Source organism: Lepidothrix coronata, unplaced genomic scaffold (assembly GCF_001604755.1).
Source record: "Lepidothrix coronata isolate B3197 unplaced genomic scaffold, Lepidothrix_coronata-1.0 Scaffold3, whole genome shotgun sequence".
In the NCBI taxonomy this organism is placed as follows: domain Eukaryota; kingdom Metazoa; phylum Chordata; class Aves; order Passeriformes; family Pipridae; genus Lepidothrix; species Lepidothrix coronata.
In genome coordinates, this window is record NW_016690183.1 from 5,773,758 (window position 1) to 5,797,675 (window position 23,918).

A 23,918-nucleotide genomic window follows, 5' to 3' on the forward strand; every position below is an offset into this window, starting at 1 on the left:
GTTCTAGTCTGTATATAATTAACTGGTACAAACGGATAGATTAACTGCCAAAAAATGGTTGCTCAAGTTTAAAAAAATCACTGGGCAAAATAATTTATTGATGGTGTAAATTATTTATTGATAGCATACAAGTAAGAAACCAAGTTGTATTAAGAAGCTGACTCAGTTGCAGTTGTAACTAAATAATAGCCGCTATAGGAATGATCTTGATCATTTATCTATTCAAAAGTTATTAAAATTTGTGACTCAAAATTTCTAACAAGAGGACATTTTTTTTGTTATTGCACAAAGGCAAAATGACCATAAAACTAGGCACAACAAATTGGAAGGGCAAAAAAAAGAAAAAAAGACAAAAAAAAAGAAGGTTAAAAATAACACCTGCATTGCAACATGTGTAGGCTGGTTGAACCAAGTAGGCAGTTCAAGCTGGATTATGTGCAGAGCGAAATGGAAATTAAAGACTTAACTGAGGATTTAAACAGTTACAGGTGTCTTTTAAATATATTAAAAGAAGCAAAAATTTTGAGAATGAGTTAATTAAAAATTCTGGAAGCTGCAAAAAAGAGGATTGATGTTTTGGTACCAGTCTTCAGTAAAAGATGTTCATAGAGAATTTTTCAACTGATATATTGTTTTCTAATAATAGAAAATAATGTACTGTCTGATGCGTGGAAAGAGGCACTGTCAGAACAACCTGGGTGTTGTGCTTCCAGTAGTCAGTAGTTCTTCATGTGGTTTAAGAACAAGGAGGGAAATCTGGAAAACTCTGAACATTATACGGTTCTTAAAACACAAAAATCACAGGTTCACAAGCCTTGAGTTATAAACTTAAGTGCTGACAGTGACTGAATAAAGCATTTGGAGGAGAAAAATGTGAAGCTTCTACCTGAGTTTGATTTGATAAAAATAGAGCTTTTCAGCACTGACAAACAAAAATCAAGCTTCTCTAATCTGTTGTTTTTTGCATTATGGAGTTGGAAGATGGACAGATCAAAGACCATGTGTCATTTTTTTGATAGGTTGAAGTTGTCTGAGTGGCCAGTTGAGAGAAGTTATTAACCAAGGTCTAGGGCTAAAATGGTCTGAGACCAGTTTTTGAGGAGTTGATTAGGAGACTGGATTTGTGGATATACAAATTATTTTTGGGACAATATAACTACTTATCTATAGCAGAATAATAAAACTTGTGCTTTGACTGTAGTATATTTTGACTGTAGTAAATTTTTTGATGCTTTTGAGTAATGCTTTCATGGACAAGCTAGGAAAGCGTGATGTACAAGAAATAATTAAAAAATTGCTTCAAGAGTGATCAGAAACTCCCTGATATCTTAGCTTTTTTGTTATATAATAACTACAGATGCTTCGTGATTGATGTGGAAGAAAATGCCTCAAAACTGACATTTCTTGATTTTATTTCTTTTTTTTTGTTTGTTTAAAATAAGTAAAGGAATGCAATAGGAATTTTGGGATGAACCCAAAATTCTCATGTGATCATGTGCTACTGGGTGTTTGTTATGGGGTTTAGATTTGAGGGGCAAGAAGATCCTGGAGCTGATTTACAAGTAGAAGACATCACTTTCCTTGCATCCTTACACTGTCCTTTAGAATATTATCTGGGGGTGTGAAGAGTCATGAAGGGCTGGCATCAGGAACTCTGCTCAGTTTTTCTTCCTAAAGCCCGGGATTGAAACCCTTCTCAACAGTCCCTGTGTCAGCACAGCCCCATGGACAATCGTGTGATGAAGTTGTGATGTAAAAGGTGCACTTTAGTGGCCTGAGAACTCTATGCAGCTCTGAAGGCCCACAAAGCTGTAAGGGAGTCAATTTTTACAGCAGGATTACAATTAAAAAATACTGTGATCAAATTGCTTACATAAATAGAAGAAAAAGGACAGAATTAAAGGTTGGAACGAGTACAATGTACTGTGCTTAATCAGAAATAATCAGGTAATTTTAATATGGGATGGGGAACACACTGAGTTAGAGAAGTGTTCTCAGAAGACTTGGTTGTAATGATAGGGAATGATCAAAGTTGAACATGAGTCAGTGATGATATAGTTAGATGAAAGGCTAGTATCATACTGGATTATGTAAAAATGAACATGGCCTTGAATTAGTGTTTCTCTGCCCTCTTCTGCATTGGTAAGATTGGAAGGCGAAGTCTACTTCTAGGTACCATGTTTCAAAAACTGTAGAAAAGTGAACAAAGTTAAGAGAAGAACAATCTGTAGATGAAAAACATTGCATATGAAAGGTAGCTTGGAACCTCAGTTTTTTCCTTAAAAAAAATGCTGCCGTGATGAGGAGGAAGTACTGTGGTTGGCCATCTAACCATCTCTTCCTCAAGCATTCTGTACATTCCCACACAGTAGCTCTTAAATAAAGATCCTGACAGTATGTGAAAACATAAGAAATAATATCTCTGCTTAATGTGTAGAAGTAGCCGAAATGCCACTTGGAATTCAAAGAATGAATGTGTTAAGAAAAAAAGATCCAAAGAAAAATTTTGTGAGCTAGTAATTAAAATAAGAGTTCAAACATGACAGTGGATTGTCTCTGTTTTCAGAGAGTTAAGTAATTGGGACTACAAGAACAACATACAACATAAAAAATTATACAGATATTGAATACTTCAGTGCTTTTCTGACCTGCACTGATGTGTTGCTTTGTAATTCCCAGTGTGAACTGCATGTTTGCACAGATTGGTGGCTTGTTTCTTTTGCAGTAAGAATGAGCTTTATGGCATGCAGCAGGAGCTCTAAGAGTTTATTATACTTCTCATGTGTAATAATTCGGATACCTGAGGTGGCCATCAATATATGATGAAATGAACTGAGGCTTTTAAGACTATATTAATTCTAAATATGAATTTATGCAAGAATTGGACACAGTTTTAATTTATATAGCACAAGTATTAAATATTGTAGAGCAATAGTCTCAGAAAGAAGTTAAATAAAATTATGATTGGAAGTTTGCTTGATATAAATCAAAGCCAAGGAGCCGGCTATCTCTCTGCTTCCAGGGAGTAGGACAGTTTGTCAAACTATTGTTCCTTACTTCCTGCATTCACCATATGAATAAAGCAACTAAAGAATCTGATGAGACAATTCTAATCTCTATTTGTATTAAACAGTGTTTGCGAGTAGAATTTCTAAATTTAATATTTAGAAAAAATTTAATGTGGAAGAGGTAGAGTTTTGCAATATCTCGTGAGTCGACCATGCCTGATTTCTTTGTAGATATATAAGCAGATTTGTACCTTGCCTAAAAAACTTCTAGTCATATGTATTTGAGTATCTAAGTTGTGTCACTTTTTCCTTTGGGTTGAGCCATCATACCTGAAAACTTTAATTTTAAAAGGCAAAGTAGTCGCTTATGTGCGGAAAGTAATTGGCAGAAATGCAGATGTCCAAATACCACATCAATGATGTCAAAAAAGAACTTTTTCATTATAACTTAGAAAAAGAAATCACTTGTTGTCGTGAATGAAGAAACAATTCTTGTTTCTAAGAAAGCAATCAATCACTGCAGGGGTGCATTGGTGTGTCAGTGGTGGTCTTAGGTGGTAAGTAGTTCTGCTGGTAAATTCCCTGAGGGAACTACTTTGATCTGTTTAAGTAGCTTCTTTCCTTTACAAAAGGGAACTTTTGAGGCCAGTCAGAATACATTTACATCACTTGATAGTGTTGTGTAGGAAAAAAAAAAAAGGAGCTGTCTGTAAATCAGCAAGGTAAGTAGGACCTCAAGTATTATCACTGCATTGCTGTTGTGGCCTAACTGGTTGTCATTTATCAGTGTAGCAGTATGTGCTGTATAGGTAGTCTCAGTACTTTTTTTGGATCAAAAGATGATTTGTGTAAATGCAAAACTTCATAAAGGAGATTATGAAAATAGAAATCCATTGATTTAAAGTGAGGTGGTACTTTAGCTGATGTTTCTGAAAATTGCCCTTAAGTATTTCACATTAATTCCCTTAAGTACAAAGTTTTTAAGAACTTGCTTTGTTTTGGCAGTAAATGTTTAGGTAGTATTGTACCTCTCCTTCACTCTATCTTGTTGAAAGTAACCTGTAAAATCCCAAACCTCCTTGTGCTTTGCATGAGACCCATTTCAGAACAGTGTGCGCTACATTAGGATTGGTACTTGGTGGCCAGTATTTCTTCCTGGAGGAAAGAACTTAGTATATGGAATATAAACTGCAGTCCTAAACACATGAAATTTAATTTTTGTAAATGTTATTTATATATAAAATAAAGCAAATATTGTTATAGCCTTCCAGGAGTTGACTGCTTTATTCAGAACTTAATGATGAGGACCAATGGGAGCTTTTAATTTCTTTTCTCAGCCCATGGTGCCAATTACAATCCTATTTAAACACAGCTTCACAAGCAGGGTGTACCTTCTGAAGATGTATAAAGAACTTAATTTTTACTGCTTATGAAGATCTCCTAAATCTTTCCAGCTGTCTGTTTTGTATCATAGGTGATCCATCTGCAAGCAGGTGTTCACCTCACGATTTTCTGGACACAAATGAAAAGCTTTATGTGGGTGTGTTAGACCCAGGGTTATTTTTTTTTCTGTACTGGGTTTAGTAATATATTTGGTGTTTTTTTCTTAATAAAAAGTTAGATTATTTCATAATAAATTTTACTTTTACTGAAAAAAAAATCCTAATGACCAAGACTGGGAAATATTGACTCCACTGTTAATCAGACTTGCAAACAGATGACAAATAATGAGATTACTTTGAATTACTTATACTTTTATTGTTCACATCTTTTTCATATTTCTTTTTAAGCATCATCTGTTTAAAAAGCCTGATTTATAGGATTTGGATTTTTGGGGTTGTGTGTTAAAAGTATTATAATGTTGTTCAAAATCTTCAGTTTTCTTTTTGTTTTTCTTGCTTATGTTGTGATTAAGTAGGTCCAAAGTGTCTGCTTTCCCTAAGGCCCTGAGACTTGCAAAGGTTTTCTATATGTCTTACCCCTAAACAGTTGATTTGGGAAGGTTTTGTATAACTTTATCTACTTATTTGGAAGGCTGTCAGCTGCAAACTGTTGGAAGCTGGGAGAGTACTCAAGAATAGTATTAGATAGGCTTATCCTGTTCATCTTGGCATCGTGTCTTTCTCCATTTTTGGAGACTGGATGTGTAGCTAGCTGGACCTTGAATCTAATCTAGTGCATTTTTTTCCTATTCTTATGCTGCTCTATGCTTAAACACCTCTAAATACACCTTTACAACCCCTTTGCTGAACATGAGTTGCCAGCAGATTGCAGAGCAAAATGTGAACAGCAAGGTTTGACTGAGGTGTGTTGCAGAGCAATTAAGCTTTCTTTATGGCTCTTAACTGGAGCAGAAGCAAAATGCACTTTATTTTGGAGTCTTAATGTTTTTTCTAGTGAGGATGGCAACAATGCTTTTTAACCAATATTATACACAAAAAGTGTGTATTCAATTCTGGAGTGATTGAAATATAAGTATTACACATGTGAAGTAACGCCCACTTTTGGGGTGTGTTACAATACAACCAAAGATATCTCCTTGTATAGGACTAATATAATTATGCTGTGTCAAATATATCAAAGGATAACTTTCCTACTTAAAACAAATTCTTGCTGCTGGTGGGTTTATATGTTTTTCTCTACAGCTTGTAAAATTAGCACAGGCCCCAACAAGCCTACTCAAAAGAGGAGGCTTCTGTAAAATTCAGCTGGTTGACAAACTTTTTGGAACATTGTTTTCTGTACAACAGGCTTTTATCAGCACAGCTGTGCTGGTCAGGAATGAGAAGAGGTGTGAATGCCGGCTGGTCTACTTTTTTTGGCAGAAGCCATTAGCAAATGTTATTATATTAACAAAACTTTTGCTGGTAAAATTGGTCTGCTTGGAGGTGTTTCTCTGTAAACGGTTTTACATTCTAGTATGAAGTGCGATTTGGTCCAGAAAGCTGTATTTTCCCTGTATTTACAGGGTTTTGCCAGTACCTCCAGAGTACTAAAGGGCTCTGACAATGACACAGATCAAACTTCCAAAGTATATCAGTGACACAAATAAGTATGAAAAGAGTGGAAGCTGAAAGGTGGCATGTTGTAAAAAAGGTTGCTGAGAAACAGATGGGAGCTGACAGAATCCCTTCTCTGTTAGTAGGATTGATATCCTTGCATGATTCAGATCTGCTGTGCACCTCCAGGAAGGTGGGCTTTTTAGCTGACTGACACTAAATCTTTGACTTTGTGCTGCTTCTGTCATCAGCACACCACCAGCAGCTAGAGTGCATTAATTTTTTTTTTGTCCTGTAAATTATTGAGCTATCCTTTTGCACTGCCATTAAGCATCCTAGCAGGAGGGCTGAGCTGGTTTTTTTCCACTATTGTTTTTTCAGTCACGCATAGCTTGAATATCCAAAATACTGTGAGTTTAGGAATAAGAAACAGTTGAAAATGAGTGCTGTTCTGAAACACTGTGTTCCCATTCTTTGTTCAATATGAAGCATATACAAAGTTTAATGAACAAGTCATAATTCGTGCTTGCTTTAAAATTAAGTATTGACTTTCAGCTGTGCATGAAGGTAATATTTTTCTTATGCCTTCTCGCTCAATTGCTTGTTCTTTCATCTACATAGCAGTATTTTGTATAAAATCTGAAACTTCAGAATTTTGGACTCTAGCCTAATGAAGAATACCATATCAGACAGAGAGCCTGTGAATCATAAGATTTGACACTGGGTTAGTTTACAGGGAACGAAACCAGATTAAGCACTGAAAATCCTGGATATGAACAGCAAGACAACACAGTATGACTGTGGAGACACTTACTGATGGTTTAATGTCTATTTTTCAAAAGCTATTATGCTTGGACTGATGCCTAGTTAAGTTAACAGGAATAAATCTGGAAGATTTTAAGCATCTTCAGAAGCCATGAGTAGGCTTTTGTTGTATTTATTGTGTTTGAGTTGTAATAGTCTAAAGAGAAGACACAAGAAAAGATCATGAAACATTTTGTTTGTTATCACTAAAGATTTCTCTCCTGGTTCCCAAATGAATTATGTTTTTTAGGGAATCTCCTGTCAAGTAGCATTCTTATCTGCTTTATCTTGTTTTATTAAACTTTTTTCCTTGTCTGATGTACTTATTAAACTTCATGATGATTGCAGGATTTTTTTTGTTTTGGTTTGGTTTTTGTTTGTTTGTTTGTTTTACTGTTTCAGATGGTGAGTTTTTGAGATTTCACCAAAGAAGCAAGTATAACTAATTAAAATGGTGCAAAGATCCAGTGTGTTTGTTGTGCCCTTTCACGGTATTGTCTGTGGGTGTTGCTAGATTTGTAGGGAGACTGTAAGTAGCCGGTGTTGACCTGAAAATGTTTCTTAGTAAGCATATGGTTTTCATTACTTATGTTTTTAAAATGTTATAAAATAAAACAGTCAGTAGCTAACAAACAAAAAGAAAACAGTTTTGGGTGTAGAAGACAGAAACTATTGAAAAATAGTCTTATTTTTGTCATTTTTAGAGACCAAAATGGTGGCAATATCTGGCACTTTTCCATGTACTTGATCATTAAAAGCGTTTCGTATCCCAATGTTTGTGCCAACAACTGAAACCCACTGATCTGCAAGTTGTCTTGTAGAGAAAACTTTGACATAGGAAGTTGTGGATGTTACTGCGATAGAAGGGTGTAAAGAGAATAGTTTTGTGGATAACAGCCTTTTCATAAGTGTAAACTCTTGAGAATAATATGTTATACAAGGGACAAGAATTAACTGTTAAAATTTGAGCAAAAAAAAATTCCGATTTAACGTTCAGAAAAGCTTTCTAATAGACAAAATGACTTTTTGTCCAGGGGTATTGCAAAGTGAGGACAGGGTTACCTAGTGCCATTATGATCATGTCTTACAGTGAACCCTGACCACCATTTCAAGAGGAAAATTTGAGGCCAGAATTTTGTAACCTCTTTTAAGAGACTACATCTTTCAAAATAATTTTATGGAACTGCAACTACAAGGTGCTTACTCATATAAAACTATAGTCTTTGTACAATAAGAAGGGACACTATATATCATGTACCTGCTCAGACATATAATATATGATTGTTTGTCAGTTTCTTTTATTTCTGTCAAGTTAAAGTCATGATCTTAAGAGATGTGGGAATGAATTTATTAATGAATCGAACTTCTTTTAAGATTAAAACTGAAAAGCCTGAATATGGTATAATACGTGGTCTGGAAGTAAAGATATCATCTCCTCTGCTATAATTTTTCTAATTCTATTAACTTATTGCAGTTCTGAAAACCTTCACAAAGTGATGTCCCAAGATGTTTGAGTACCAATGTCCAGTCAAAAGTTTGTTCAGTTTTTCAGACTGGTATCTTGTTTTGTGGTGTTTTGTGTTTTATTTATTTAGAAGGTGCTTCTCATCAATGAGATACAAGTCAGAGAATTTGATTAGAGGTATTGTATTAGGAAAATATTTATAAAGGGTAAAAACTCAAGTATGCAAAATAGCTGTCGTCCATTACAGGTTTTTTGTTGTTGTTGTTGTTGTTGTTTTGTTTTGTTTTGTTTTTCTGAAGGAAAAGATTCTTTTCACACATGACCATTCCTAAAGAGCTAGTTGGCAAAATCCGTTGGTAGAAAAATACTCAAATTAGGCAATATATTGAATTAATCAGTTATTAGATTTATCTGTTTCAGGTAACCAGATGCATTTACTTTTTACCACTCTGCATATTAAATTCCTGTAAATGATCAGCCACTATTATAGTTAACTATGCATTGTGTAATCAGGGAATCTGTTAATGTTAAGAAAATTCAAGATCACTTTTAGGTGTATTTCCAAGAAAAGGTTCATTCACTTTTTGTTAATGTTCATTTAGTCTCTAAAGTATTGGTAAGTTAGTGAAGCTTTCTACTTCTATTTGATCTGCAAGAACAGTTCATTTAAACTTCAAGATGGGATTTACACCTTCATTAGGTTGCACAGAAAATTAATGTTATATCAGGACTGCAAATGAAATCCATACTACAGTTAATGATTTCAGAAATAGGAGGTAGGTCATTCTTTGAAGAGAGTAAGTGTTGAATTGTTTACATATTTTGTGTGTATAGACTAAAGAGAACTATTGGTTTGAAAGGACAGCTTGGATTTTTAAGAATGTGTTGCATTCCATGTAACTTAATCCTCTTGGGAATGAAACTGTACGGATTTTTTTTTTTGAAAATTTTTGGGGAAATGTTTGGAAAGCTAAAAAAAATTTCTTTACTGATTTTGAGTTCGTTTGACACACTTTTCCAGCTTCTGCCCCCTGAGGGACTATGTATTCAATCTTAGAGGGAGAATTCAGCATCACAGTACACATTCTCACACTGTGCTTGCCTGTGCACATGCAACCCCCAGGTGGAGTGCTTAGTCAAGGTCAACTTCTTCACTGGACACTGCTGCACAGATTTGTCTGTCAGCATAACTATGTATAGTCACAACAAATGAATATTTCTTCAGGTAATATCCACTTTAGAATGAACATCGTTTCAGATGAGAAATAATTATGTAATTAAGTGGTTACTTTACATTTCTGTCATGGGGTCATAGATAATCATGTCCTTATCAGAAGCTATGGTGTATCTGTGGCCTCAGAGTTTAGACTTCTCTGAGGCTATCCTGACATTATACTGCCTGGCCATAGCATTATAAATATTCATAGAATATACACCTTACAGGTACTCCTTAGTTTTAAAACATTTTTTTCACTACAAGAAGTAGCAAGATTATTAGTATCTGTTGAGAAGTCTGTTGTCTTTCTGTTGACTCCTGACTGGTTTCCAGAGTTAGTCAGGTGTTTCTCAAAAATATTTACTCCCTTACCTTAGTAGTAATGGTGGGGCGGAGGTGGGTGGGTAGAGCAGTCCTAGCAAAGTAGGTGAGGTTAGTACAGACAGTTTGTCTCAGTATTTAGAGTTTCTGTGCAAGTTTTGCAACCTGGATGTTCTGGGGGTATGCCATTGCTACACTGCTGGGAGTAATTGACTTCATTATTTTAAAATTAGCATTTACAATGTAAGTATTTGGAGTCATAAGATCAGCTTTATCTGTACCAAGCAGGGTACAAGGAGTGATTTGTTACCATTAAGAGTGTGCAGCTAGGAATGTTGGGCAAGCCCAAAACAATGACGGGGAATTTGGGTGTCTATCAGCCTCCTTTAAGGTGGGGAATGAACTTCGAGTACCTAACCTGAGTGTTATCTAGAAGGTTTTAATTGAAATTATGTTTTCAGAAAATGGTCACTGTGATGCATTTGATTTCTGAGATGATGTAGAAGACTGACCCCACTTAGATTGGGAAGCTGCTTCTGCCTTGAAATTCAGACAGTGACAAGTTAAACTGTAGCTGACTTAGCAAAGAGAGTCATAGCAGCATGGGTAACTACAGTTTAGGTGATGGAGGGAACTTCTTTTAACTTATATGTGGCATGTTGAAAAGCTAGAAAATATGGCCCAGAAGTTTGCAGGGCTGATTAAAAGCCTGTTGAAAACCAGGCTTGCGTTGTTTGAAATGGTTTGCGACTGTGTCCCAGAAGTTTGGTTGGTGCCCTTAGAGGGCACCTTAGAATTGTGTGAGGCTGGGTACCCAAAATTGCATGAAAATGGAACAGAGTTGGACAACTGGAGAGGCTGTTGTTTGTCCCCTTCTAGTCTTTCAGTAGCTAAATATTAGCAGAAAGCTTTGCATTTGATTTAACAATTTTATTTTATCTTTGCCTTCCAACATGTAACACCTGATTTTGTTTGAAATATGGGGTTAGAATGTCTAAATCAACATGTGTAAAAGCAATAAATATTGTACACATTTGCAATCATCAATTAGGAAATGAAATGCTTTTATCAGATTGATCAGATTTTATGCTTGCTGACTTAAGACTTACTTTTTTTTTAGCATCCTTTCATCTCTCTTGGCAGTTTGTTCTGACTTCACCTTTCTCCTATCTGTTCTCATCTCCACTAAGCCTGCCTACCCAGGAAGTTGTACTTCCTTTCTTTCTGAACAACACATGGCAAGCATTTTCCAAAAGTCGTTACTCGTTTTGCTAATGCACTTGGCAGCTCTGGCATTGCAAAGTTTCATATAATGCATCTGTTAGATTTTGGCTTTTGTCATCACAGAGAATTGCTTATGTTCTTCTGCTTGTTTCATTAATCTTTATGAAGTAAATATGTAAGCTCTCTTTAATTGAATACTTTCCTTTGGCAATAGAACAAGCCAAAAGGTGTTTCTCATTAATTTGTTATTCAGCAGGGATAGCCATCTATCTGGATTGAATTTGTGACAATGTTTAGTCCCTATTTGTAGAAATGCCTACGTTGAACATATTTTTCTATGTTTTACTCAGAATATCCTATACAGCTTGACTTTGTAATGTCATTTGTCATGTGGGAATTGAGCTACAGGGAACTGGTCTGTGTTGACAGCATGTCTCTGTCTTGGTTTTTCCTCTCCTTTTAGTACAATGTGTTTTATATTTGGTCTTATAAAGTTTTATCATGCTATCAAATCAAGAAGGGCAGAAATTATGGCTTTTGGTTTTCTCTAGCATGTGATACAAATATTTTGGACACAGGTCATAATGAGAAATGCTGACCTTTCTTTTTATGACACAGAAAATCATATTCAGACTATCCTGTAGCATTTAATTACAGGGCCATCATTAGCTTTTAAGCATACTTTATTGAAGTGAGAGTAGTAATTTCAGGTATTGAATAGGTTTTTGTCCCCTTTCCAGTTTATGTGCTTTTAGTAATTTTGAGAGATTTACTTCTTTCTGAGTTGTTTTGTGAAAGGTGCAAACTGTTTGTGACCCACTGCCCCGGGTTAAGTGCAAAATTTCATGAAATACAAATCAAATGCACAACAACCTGAGAAATGTAGAAGCATTTTCATTAACCTTTTTAAATATCCCAAATGAATCTAAACTAACCTACATAAAAATATGGTTTTAGGGTGATTGTCCATAAAGTGATGATATTGCAACACATTACTGCCTGTTTATCCCAGATACTTTCAGGCCATTCCTAGCTGAAATAAATTGTTTTTATACACACTAGGAATTCTGTCATCATATGATCAGTAACTCCTAAGCAAGGAATTGGGGTGTCCAAATGTGTGTTCTGTACACATCTTGGAATAGCATAGGATCTACAGACACATGAAACTTTGTCTGGGACAAAGTTCTTTATTTGGTTTGTCTCCTTTCTTAAAATTGATGTTGAATGTCTGCTATAAATGTATCAAAAAATCCCACTGTCATCTGGCAAAAAATGAAATAAAGCTATATTGTAGCTCGTATGGTCATTCACGGCTAGGCTTCGTGAACGAAGATTTGGGGAGGGCTCTACCCACGCTTGTTACAGGCACACTGGTGGCTAAAAAGGCCAATACGAGGTAGACACGTCCGGTTGCAAAAGGCACAGCAGAAAGACTCCTTAGGTGGTATGTTCTGCAAGACACGGTTCTTTCTGCGTTGTCTTTTCTCCTCAAGAATGATCCTGCGTGCGTTCTCAAAGGCATCAGCAGTGTTATAGATGGCGTGTCTTCAGACCTCCTGATTGGAGGCCAGAGTAGACCAGTTATGTTGATCAATATGACCAAGGCTGAGATGTTGTTTCAGGGAGTCCTTGTATCTTCTCATTGAGGCTCCTTTCTTGCGGCAGCTGGTGGCAAGTTCACCATAAAGCAGGATCTTAGGGAGGCGGTGGTCCTTCATCCTTGAGACGTGTCCTGCCCAACACAACTGTGTTCTCAGCAACATGACCTCAATAATTGTGACTGCTGCTTGTTCTAGAAAGCTTGTATGGTACTACAAAGCTAAACCTGGAAAGACATGCTAGTCTGTTTTTCTAGCAGAGTTTTTTGGTGGGTTTTTTTGTTTTTTTTTTTTTCCTCCTAGCATTTTTAAATTTAGTGTGACATTTTTGAGCATGTGGCATTTGGCAGCTTGACTAATAACACTTTTGTGCAGTCTAACAGCTTTTAGCGTTATTACATTTTTCCTAATCTTCAGCCTGACCTTTCTTACTTCGTAGTATTTATTTTTGTCTCTCTTAGGGTGGATTCCGAAGCAAAGTATGTCTCTCATGTGATAAATATATTGACCATTTTAAAGCAGATAAACTAGCGGGAGATTGTTAGGACATATTATTTTTCCTCCAAACTTTTGTCCCATATGATACCTGCAAATATTATTTCTCCTGTACTATGTTCCAAGCCTTGAGTGCCATCACATGACACCTGCACACTAAGCACAGAAATATAAGCTTTGTTGTGTCAGAGGTGACTTCTGTATTTCAGACTAATTGGCCCCCTTTCATCAGGCAGGAATGTCACACCAACCCTAGAGAAGTAGCTAAGATTTATTTCCTGTTGAAGAATGTCTTTTTTTTTTTTTTTTTTTAAATATATGTCTCTCAGAAATGTGGGGGAAAGAAATACTTTCAGTCCTTCCCTTTGTCAGGACTTGTGATGTATGAATACCAGTGTAATTTAGTTGGATAATAGTAACAGTCAGACTCTTAGATTTATTTGGAATGTGAATATATTGCCAATATTTACAGGAAATCTATATGCTTCAATTCGTTTTACCAAATGAATTTTCTATCCGCTGCAATTAGTGTCTTGCATAAAGTTACTTCTGTAATGATGCCCAGCTAGTGATGAGGATCTTAATACTATTATAATTTCCTATTTATCTTGACATTATTATCTTTCAGTTTTGCTAGATAAATATTTTTAGACACCTTAAATCTTCTCTTGTTGCTCTGTACCAAAGATTTGGCCATCAAAAACCTGGAGGCTTTTTAGAACAGCTGTGAGCTTCATTATTCCATATTAGCCATCTTATTTTATAAAATATTAATTGTCATATTTATCCAAATATTGAACAAATAAATACAGGACCAGAGAGACATCATATTTTTATGTTCAGTTAAGGATGCCCCATTTTGAATATTCTTACACTGTATGTTACGCTGCAGACTAACTAAGAGAGATGGTGGAGACCTTGGTTTAAGAAAATTCTTTCAAAATTTTCAGTGGCAAATTTGTCTTTAACTACATGGAAAGCCCTGAAAAACAGGGGATGCTAAATAGAACCAGTAAAGTCCCTTTCTCCATTCTTGTCTGAGCTAAGGGTACAAGATTGCTGGTGGAAATTGTGAGGAATACAGGATTGCTGGTGGAAGGCTATGTCATTTGCTTTGTAAATGTCTCCCATAAAGGCCCATGTTTCCCTTTAAGCTGATACAAAGTAGACAGTGCCAGTTCTTTCATATTTGTCTCATACCCAGCTAATTTTGCTTGCTCACAAAAAGCTTCAAACAGTAAAGGTATACTTTCTTACGTAGAAGATAGACTTGGCTGCAGGGTGAGGACAGGGAGAGAAAGATTTAGGTGTAAGTCACTATGCTGAATAAGCAAATAACCCTTTAGTAGTCATAATCAGTGGCACAGGGTCTAATTGGAGATCTGTAACCTTGGTGGTGTACCGCAGGTTCAGTACTGAGCCCAGTATTGCTTAACTTACTTATCAGTGACTTGGATGAAGGGACAGATGCCTCAGCAAGTTCACTGATGACACAAAGCTGGGAAGAGTGGCTGAACGCTGTGCAGCTCTTCAGAAGGACCTTGTCAGGTTGGAGAGACAGGCAAAGAATTGTCTGAAATTCAACAAAGGCAAATACAAAGTACAGGCTGGGGGCTGACCTGCTGGAAAGCAGCTCTGCAGAGAAGGACCTGGGAGTCCTGGTGGACAACAAGCTGTCCATGAGCCTACAATGTGCCTTTGTGGCCAAGAAGGCCAGTGGTATCCTGGGGTGCATTAGGAGGAGCATTGCCAGCACATTGAGGGAGGTGATCCTGCCCCTCTGCTCAGTCCTGGTGAGGCTTTGCCTGGAGTGCTGTGTCCAGTCTGGGCTCCTCAGTACAAGAGAGACATGGAGCTCCTGGAGCAAGTCCAGTGGAGGGTGACAAAGATCTTTAGGGGACTGGAGCATCTCTCTTATGAGGAGAGACTCATGGAACTGGACCTGTTCAGCCTTGAAGAGACAACTGAGAGGGGACTCTTACCAATGTCTGTAAGTATCTGAAGGGAGGTGTCGGAGGATGGAGCCAGGCTCTGGTCAGTGGTGCCAAGCAATAGGACAAGAGGCAATGGGCAGAAACTGATGCACAGGAAATTCCACCTGAACATGAGGAAGAACTGCTTTACTCTGTGGGTGACAGCACAGTGGAACAGATTAGCCAGTGGGGTTGTGCAGTCTCCCTCACTTGAGAAACCCGAGAACTGACCGGAATTCAATCTTATTCAATGTGCTCTAGGACAGCCCTGCTGGAGCAGGGAGGTCGGACCTGATGACCCTCTGTGGTCCCTTCCAACCTTCCCCATTCAGTGAGTCTGTGAATGTCTATGTTTATGGTAGTTTCAAGAGCTTGCTATACAGATTGAATAGTGCTTTGACAATGATAATTTTTAGGAAGCACTTGGAGATCTCACTGGCGATTGTTGTCTTGTACCCAGTTTGATTGTGAAACTGATCTACATTTTGCAGTAGAGAAAACCAGCTCATACTGCAACAATTTTGAGATCTAGGCACATGAAGATGTGGCAGTTATCAGAATAAAATGTGCCTTCCTAGTGCAAGGTGTAGAATAGGGATTCTGGGAGTTGAATAGGGATTTAGCATGGTGCAACTTTCTCTTGCTCCTTGCAGATTCTGTTTTATACAAATCTAAACTTTATATGAGATTCAGCATCTAGGCAGCTACCTAGGCAGCTGAAATGATTTAGAAAACACTCAGTTTTATTAAATTTAATTTCAAATTCTTTTGTCTCTCCTCTGAAATATATTCCCTAAAATAAAAATATATTCACTGCACTTAAGGAACTAAAATAAATTCTCTACTGTTAAAGACTATTTAAATATTGACTGTAGCCTAAGGTGTTAAGCTTCACTAGAGGGGAGTGTAATAATTTCCTTTGTCTTGCCTTCTGAGACCATTACTGTTAAATCCATTCTCTCTATATCCAACTGGGATTATCTTTTTAGCCTAAAGTATTTTTCATTTAATCTAAACTCTAAACCACTAACTGTGTTTTACTAAACAGGAACCTATATTTAGGGTTAAGGGTGGAATTGCAAATCTGTTCTTTTCATGCTGAATTCAAGTATGAGAGAACAGAGGGTATTTGGACAAGCATAAACTTCAGGTGGTATTTTTATATCTTTAAGCAGTTATTTTATATATTTATGTATATGTGCACGTATATATGCACACGTATGTGTACACATTACAGTTATGGTAAAATCTGTGTACCAGGCTGAAATTTTTCTGAATGTAATTTTGGGCTCTCCTTCAAGCTTTTTGTATTTGTATTCATAGTTATTTCTGAAGCTTCTGCACTGTCTTGCTCCATTGACCTGTGTAGTTTACCAGAATAATAATGTTCAGCCTTTGATTTTTGTCTGGATAATGAGATCTTTCATTTTGGGCAATAGCTATTTTTTACTTAACTCCTACAAGTAAATGGCTGCCTTTTCCCATATGCATTTGTATGTCCATAGTTCCTGGGGTAAACTGTTTCCAGTGAAAACAGATTTTGTCCCCACACTAACTTTGTCCATTCAGAATTTAGATCGAATCAGAATTATGCCTTTTTTTTTCTTTTTAATCTGTTGTGACCTGTGAAAAGTAATTAAACACTCCTTAGAACCTCTAATTTTAACCAGAAAGCTATTAAATAATACCTTTCATTTTGAAACCAGGGTGTTGTAGTGGAAAGGACTTAAAAAAATTTGAAAACCCCCCTATTAAAATGCATAACTTATTGCCTCTTACCTTTCCTGAATTCAGTGTTTGAGGGATGGATGTTTGTCTTTTCCAGAAGAGCATTGCAAAGCATTGTATAGTTGTTCTGTCTACATACTACATGTTTAATTTTCAGTTGTTTTCTGTTTATGAAAACATTTGTGTGAGCAGATGTGTTGAGATGTCTTTTCTTTGCTAATAATTGAGGCCAGTACGTAATTTCTCACTTGCTTCAATATGCTTTTCACTGTTCAATTAAAGTTGTTTTGAGTAATTTTTATTGAGCAAGATTTTGTTTTTGAAGTGGCCCCACACACTTAACTGGTTTTAATTCTACAGTTCATTCCAGTGAGATAATGGTATATGCCTAGTTAGAGCCCTTCAGAGCATTTTTGGGTGGATCCACTGTATTTTGTTTGCTAGTCCTCTTATGTTTGAAAATGAATACACTGTTCTTTGCTGTAAACTTATGGATGTAAATATGAAAGGAAATGTCGCAAGTTCTCTTTGGGGTCTCGGAGTCAGCTGTTGTCAGAGACATGATTTTGAATAAAACTGGGTAAACTGGTAGGTTTTTTCTTCTCTCTCTTATGAGTAAGGACGTCAATAAGAATCAGATTTGATCATAAGGAAAGTGTTGAATTCTTTCTTCCAAAATGTTTGTTTTGAGGCTACATTGACAAAGTCAGTGGGTTGGCTGTAATATTCTGATACTCCTGGCGACACTGAGTGTAGAAGTTGAGTTCCTCCACAGCTTTGCGCAATGTGGATCTCATGTCCCCAGAAAAATATCAAGTAATTAAGATAGTTTGTGGTGTAATAGGGAAATCCGTATGGTTAGTGTTTTGATTGTTGTGATATGTAAATTGAAGTAACAAAATGCTTTAACTCCAGTTTAAAGTGATCATAATTCCCTTGCACTGTACATTAGAAGCCATTTATGAATTTTGTACATAACAGCATTTGCCCAAGTGGATGAACTGAAGAAGATTATCCCAATGAAAAATGGTTTTTAATTGTCTGCTGTAGTCAACAAAGCCGATCTTTAGACAGTCATGTCTACTGAACAGACTGCCTGTATATTGAGAAGATTCCAGGAGAATAATGAAAAGGAATCTAGAAGACTCAGAAATTTTTATCTTGCAGTATATGTTGGTATAATGTAGTATTAATACTGTCCTCACAGCTAAGAATAATACAGAAATGTTGCCTTAAAACTATCAGCCAAACTAGGAATCTTGTCTGTGACAAATATCTCTTAACTACTCCTGTGGCCAAGGGATTTCTCCTGGAAATATCTGAAAAGGGAAATGAAAGCATGAGAATAGCGTTTGAATTTGCTACCTCTTTGAGGAGGACAGATGCTTAAATCTGATTATTGAGGGCTCTGCCATTATTAGAACTAATGGAAACCATCAATCAAATGTTGCTCTTTATCTGTTGACTTTACCCTCTGTGGTGGTGGTCACTGGTTTGAGTGACCTCCTCAGTTACTTGTACAAGACTTCCTCAACTGGAAGATTTTGTGATTGTTGTTAGAAGAACATGGTGAGTATAGCAGAGAAAAGCAAGAGAACATCCTTCTGGCTGTTAGTTTTAAGTTAATTCTACAGGTGAACAAAACTGTATTTATGTAGTTCTGTAAAAATTTTTGGTATTTTGCGTTTCATTGTTGCTAACTCCTGGCAAACAGATTGTGTGTACTTGCTAAAGGACCAGCCTTGCCATCTCTTGTAAACAGTGTTCTGTTTTGAAGGTAGCTCTGTGTAGATGTGGAATAAAGTAACAGAAATAAGGGGGGAACAATTCATGTGTTCCACACCATAATGTCATGATTTCAGTATCATTTGTGGTATAAAAGGTATTCGTATGTTAGAGTGGAGATAAAACACAGGAAACATGGGCTCTGTTGGACACCAATTGGAGGCCTGTAGAGATACCATAGACATACCACAGGTGTCTAAAATGACATCTGAGTTCGACCTCAGCTGACCCAGCAAATTAAAAGAGTAATTCTATCCAAAGTGAATGAAACATAGCAGAGACAAGAGTCTGTCTAGAATTAAGATCAAACATGTCATCAACCCACAGAGGATAAATCCAACTGCTTACTCTTAAAAATATGCAGGAATAAATAGAATACAATAGCATTCACTGGTTGTACAATCTGGACAACTTGCGAACAAAAGCTGAGAAGAAATACTAGTTTATGTTGTACTTGTCCTTGGCTGAATTACCAATTGTTCTGTTTCTATTTTAGGTTATGGTCAGACTGGTCCAGTGGTTCAGAGAGGTGGATATGACTCCATTGCCGCTGCTGTTTCTGGTCTCATGCATATCACAGGGCACGAGGTATGATGCTCAACCTACAAATTTAGTACAATCTCTGTGCTACATACCAAAACTGTTTGCTGCATGGAACAAGTTAGCCTATGCTAACACATCATTATGCAAGCCCTCCAAGAGGTCTCACCTCTGGGAATGTAAGATATCTCACTCCAGGCTTCCAAAGCCAATGTCCCAGAAACAGAAAATGAAAGAAAAAAAGAAAAACCGTAGATCTCCAGGGAATAAATTGACGATGTATGCTAACCTGTTAGTGGCCACTTGTTGTCACTTCAAGAGCTGTAATAGACATGTTGATGCCTGGATGATGGAACCATATGTGAAATCTCACTGATGCTTGAATATTGATATTCCATCTTTAAAAGAGGGAACTGTGAAGCTATGTAGATAACTGACAAAAAGTTTTTTCAGTCATTCTGCCTGGAAATAAGCAGAGAGATGCCATTAGTGGTTCTGGAAAGCTTTATGTGCTGCTAATCCCACTGATCTTTGGTAGTTGCAGTAGTGCAGGAAGCGTGACAGAGGTAGTTTAGTATCTGGATTCTAGGGATACATAAAATGTGTGTCTTCACCTCAGAGAAATGGTGGCCAAATAAGCATTTTCTTATGCTGTCTTGAATCACCTACAGATGCAAGGTATGTGGCCTCCAAATGTCACTTCTCAAGTAAGGTGGTGTTACAAGTCTGTTCTGTGCATTGTAAATGCTACAAAGTGTTCTGTGGTGGTGCTCCTGATACTCTGGAAGCAGTAGGGCAGATCTCTATGAACTTGCATGCCGTAGATAAACAAGGAGTGCATAAAGTTTCTCTACTTAGTGTCAAATACTCATGTTTGAGTAGGTTGTTCAAAGCTAACCACACATGATTTGGACTCAGCTCTACTGCAGGGTTGATAGTCTGCCAAATAGACTTGTTTTCTGCTGAGAATAATGGCAAACATCAGAACTCTGTGCTTGTGGCAATTATTGTTACCAGAGTTGTCCTTTCTATTAGGAAAAAAAGAATAAAAATCAAGCATTGTTTGACTGAATGAGCTGAAACAACTTGTGCCTAGTGTCCTGAAACTGTTTGTCCATTTCTGCTATGTTATTGGTACATACTTATAGGATGCCCCATCTCAGAACACGAGAAGACATGAGTGCAGTCCTTATGGCTCTTACTTCCCTTCAAATGTGTAAGGCACATATACACTAAGCAAAGACTGATCACAGTAACTGTAGTGTAAGTAAATTTTACATCTGGACCGTTGTTTGCAGGGTGGAGATTAATACTTCCAGTACAATGCCAGAAACTTCATGCACATTTCAAAATATACCAAACAAAATTAAAAGGGAGTATAAGCTAACAGAATGAGCAAATGCTGTTAGTGCAACACAAATAAAGGAAAGGATGTTGAAAAATTGAAAAACATAGGATTCTTGTAAAGCTTTTCAATGATATGGGAATGACAGAAAATACAACTGTTATACTGAATAATTGCATGTAAGTTCTATTATGAGAGTAATAGTCCTTGGTGGCCATTATGAAGATGATGGATTTTATTAAAAGATTGTATTAAGATCTACGCTGGAAAACCAGATGTTCACATCACCTCACCAAGACCTGAGGCAATGTAGTCATAGGAATTATTTAATCATTGTCAGTAACAGCTTTGTCTGTTCACTGGGGCCTTTTAGTAATTCATTCAAACTTAGTCACTCTTTTGCATGATTAAAATAAACACGCTAAAACTTGCTTCTTATTTTTCTTTATTTGAAGTTGTTCATACAGTATTTCCTCAGTTTCTCAAAACTATTTTTTGACATATAAAGGGACAGTTTTCTTTCAAAGACTCAAGTAGTCAATGACTCCAAAGAAGCAAATGTGGCTTTTGTTGATGTTGTGAAAATTTACTCAAGTGGCTTTAAAATCATATTGTATACTTCTTTGAAAGTTACTTTGAAAGAGAAAAGTAAAATCTTCCATGTTTTTCTTACATTTATATTCATATGACTGAGTTATGTTTAAAATTCCACAAAACTAACTCTGAACAAAAGCAGAAAACCTTGTTTCAGTCAGCATGTATAAAAGTGGCCAAAATAAAGAAGAAAAAAGAATCTTACTCACTCTTGTATGGTGCTTTTTAAAATAAAGCTTAAATTATTTGTTGACCAGATAACATGGAATTTGTATACTAAAGGTAATATGTTCATTTGAAGCATACCCTAGTAAATGATTTTTTTTCTTAAATAAAATAGAAAAGGCCACTCTTATAAACTGGAAAAGGAAAAGTTATAACAGACAGTGTTGGTTTTGTATTGCATTGCAATAGCTATAGATAATTCAGCATAACATCATCAGTACAACAGTGCTCTGTGGAAACTTCGGTAAACAAACCATTGAATGTGCTTGCAGGATGGTTTTAGAGGCATCAGCTTATGCAACAGACAAATTATAATGAATTTGAGCAGGAGCAACAAAATATCTGCATACATGACTGAAGTGCTTAATATTGAGGTATACATATTCACAGCTCCTCACAAAGCATTTTAATAATAGGATACTAAACTTTTGTCCTGTATCTGACTTTTTAAAAATGTATAGATCCAATAGAAGTACATATTCCTGCATAAAAAAAAGAAGTCAATGGCATGTTTTACCTTTTCCTGCCTGGAAATAGAATTTACTGATATCACTTAATGGTAATAAGTTTGAAATGCTTCTGAGCATATTCTGAACCTGGAAATCAAGCTATAACTTCTGCAATATTGTGAAGTTACAGGCACAAACAGATGCATTTGTGCTAATGGGGTTTTTGCTGGTCGTACAAAACCAAACATGGTAGAATACTATCTTTAAGTCATGTGTTCATGTACAGAAATATACATGGAATTCCAGCTCTTACACACGTGCTTGATTACTTCTGTATTAGAAATGTATGACACCTATGAAATTTGAAATTCTAGTGTGTTTATGAGGGGAATCTGTTTTGTATAAATCAGTAACACAAACCCATTTTGAATGAAAGTAGTTGCTTCAGGCCACATTCAAGTTTTCTTTACATAAATTAAAATATGGTAAAGGACAAAGTTTGCCCTGATGACACTTTTATTGTCCTGGATAAAAAAATTTATAGATATATCCTAGTTAAACACCATATTCAAGTTTCATATTTGATGAACAGAAACTTTTTACTTAATATATTCAGATATATCAGTGCCAGATGAATATCCTTTTGATGAATATTTCTATGACTCATTAAGGCAATAACTTGAAATTAATTAAATAAAGCCCAATTTAAACACAAATCCCCTTACATCTCCAAGTTGATTATTACATGGAGTTTTCAATATTCAAAGTATCTTTATGGTGGTGCATTCTTTCCTGCTGAAGAAATATTTTTGTTTTACTGAATATCAGACAGCAAGACATAATTGGGATCTACAATCCAGAGAGACCATTTTTCAGCTTAAATTCGAACAAACTATAACAAAGGAGTGTACCTGGTATATAGCTCAGAGCTGTTGAAAAATACAGCCATTGCTGGTTTATATTAGCTCCAGCAACTCTTTCAGATCTGTAAAGACTACTGGACTTAGAATGCTTTTATTAAGCAGGTCATTTCAAAACAATTTTCATTTTTAATGGATGATTTTTATATTATTGTTGTAAGTTTGGGAATAGAAAATATGTCAAAGAGCAAAAAAAAAGATTCAGGAAAGGAAGCTTCCAAAACATGTTGTGGCTATCTCTGGGCCAGAATATGCTGACAAATTTAAGGAATTTAGCAAGCAGCAAAAATTAGGCATAAAAGTGTAAACTGGTCATAAGATTGAGCACAGTGATAAGTAAAGCACAGTGATGTAAGAAAAGGTCCACTCTACTGGCGTGAATCTTTTTCTTTTCAAATGAGAAAAGGGCATGTCCTGGTGCTGCACCTAATTAGGGTTCAACCCAGTCTTTGAGCCTTGATGCAGCTTTGTTTGCTTAAGGCACTTCTCCCTGACTAGGGCTATATTTCATCTTTCTACCAGAACAGTAATACCACTTTTGGCTGAGAGAGGTGGCGGTGTTTGTTAGTTTTGCTTAATTTCCTTGAATCAAAGATACTGTATAGGTCCTTACTTTGTTCGTGTAACTGAAGTAAAGTTAACTACATAAAAGTACTGCTGTACTGTCAGAAGCTCTGTCTAAAGGAAAGTATTTCTGTGTGTGTGGAGCTTTATCCTTCATGTAAAGCAGCTTCATTTCCCTTCTTCTGCAGGACAGAGATGAAAGCCTGAATGAATCTGTTTCACAGTACTTACAGCTAAGCATCCTACCACCGAAAGGCTGTTTTATGGTACAGGAGCTGATTAAAGCTGATTAAGCGGTGAAAAATGGCAGCTAGTCATGAACCTTGGTAGGAAAGACCAAAGAAGGCTAGAAATTCTGTGGACTTGTTCAAAATTATAGGTTGTGAAGTGTTAGGGTAAAGTAAAGCTAACATGTTAAAAATAACAATAATAGTATAGTGCTAGTAGTTTGTAGGAGTGTTCGGTAAAGGGAAATCATGAAAGTATTTTAGAAATAAAAAGTGAACCTTTTACTGAGACAAATAAAGTGTTTGCTTTTAAACAGTAGGTAGTTTAGTACTTGATGAGGAAGGTGTGGGAATCAAGCAAATTCATATGTAAAAATCTATTGGAATAGTCCTGATTTCTGAATCTTCAAAGTGTAGTTTTCTCATTCAAGGGTG

At 36.3% G+C, this 23,918-nt stretch overlaps 1 protein-coding gene across 4 annotated transcripts in view; it reads left to right on the forward strand.

Annotated features, from left to right (window-relative positions):
- SUGCT (succinyl-CoA:glutarate-CoA transferase) overlaps window positions 1–23,918 on the forward strand; it is a 321,965-nt gene that overhangs the window by 19,098 nt on the left and 278,949 nt on the right. For all 4 annotated transcript variants that reach the window (XM_017823290.1, XM_017823298.1, XM_017823306.1 and 1 more), the window contains exon 7: window positions 19,116–19,207. In XM_017823290.1, the coding sequence (XP_017678779.1) occupies window positions 19,116–19,207 (92 nt within the window). The remainder of the gene's footprint in view (window positions 1–19,115; window positions 19,208–23,918) is intronic.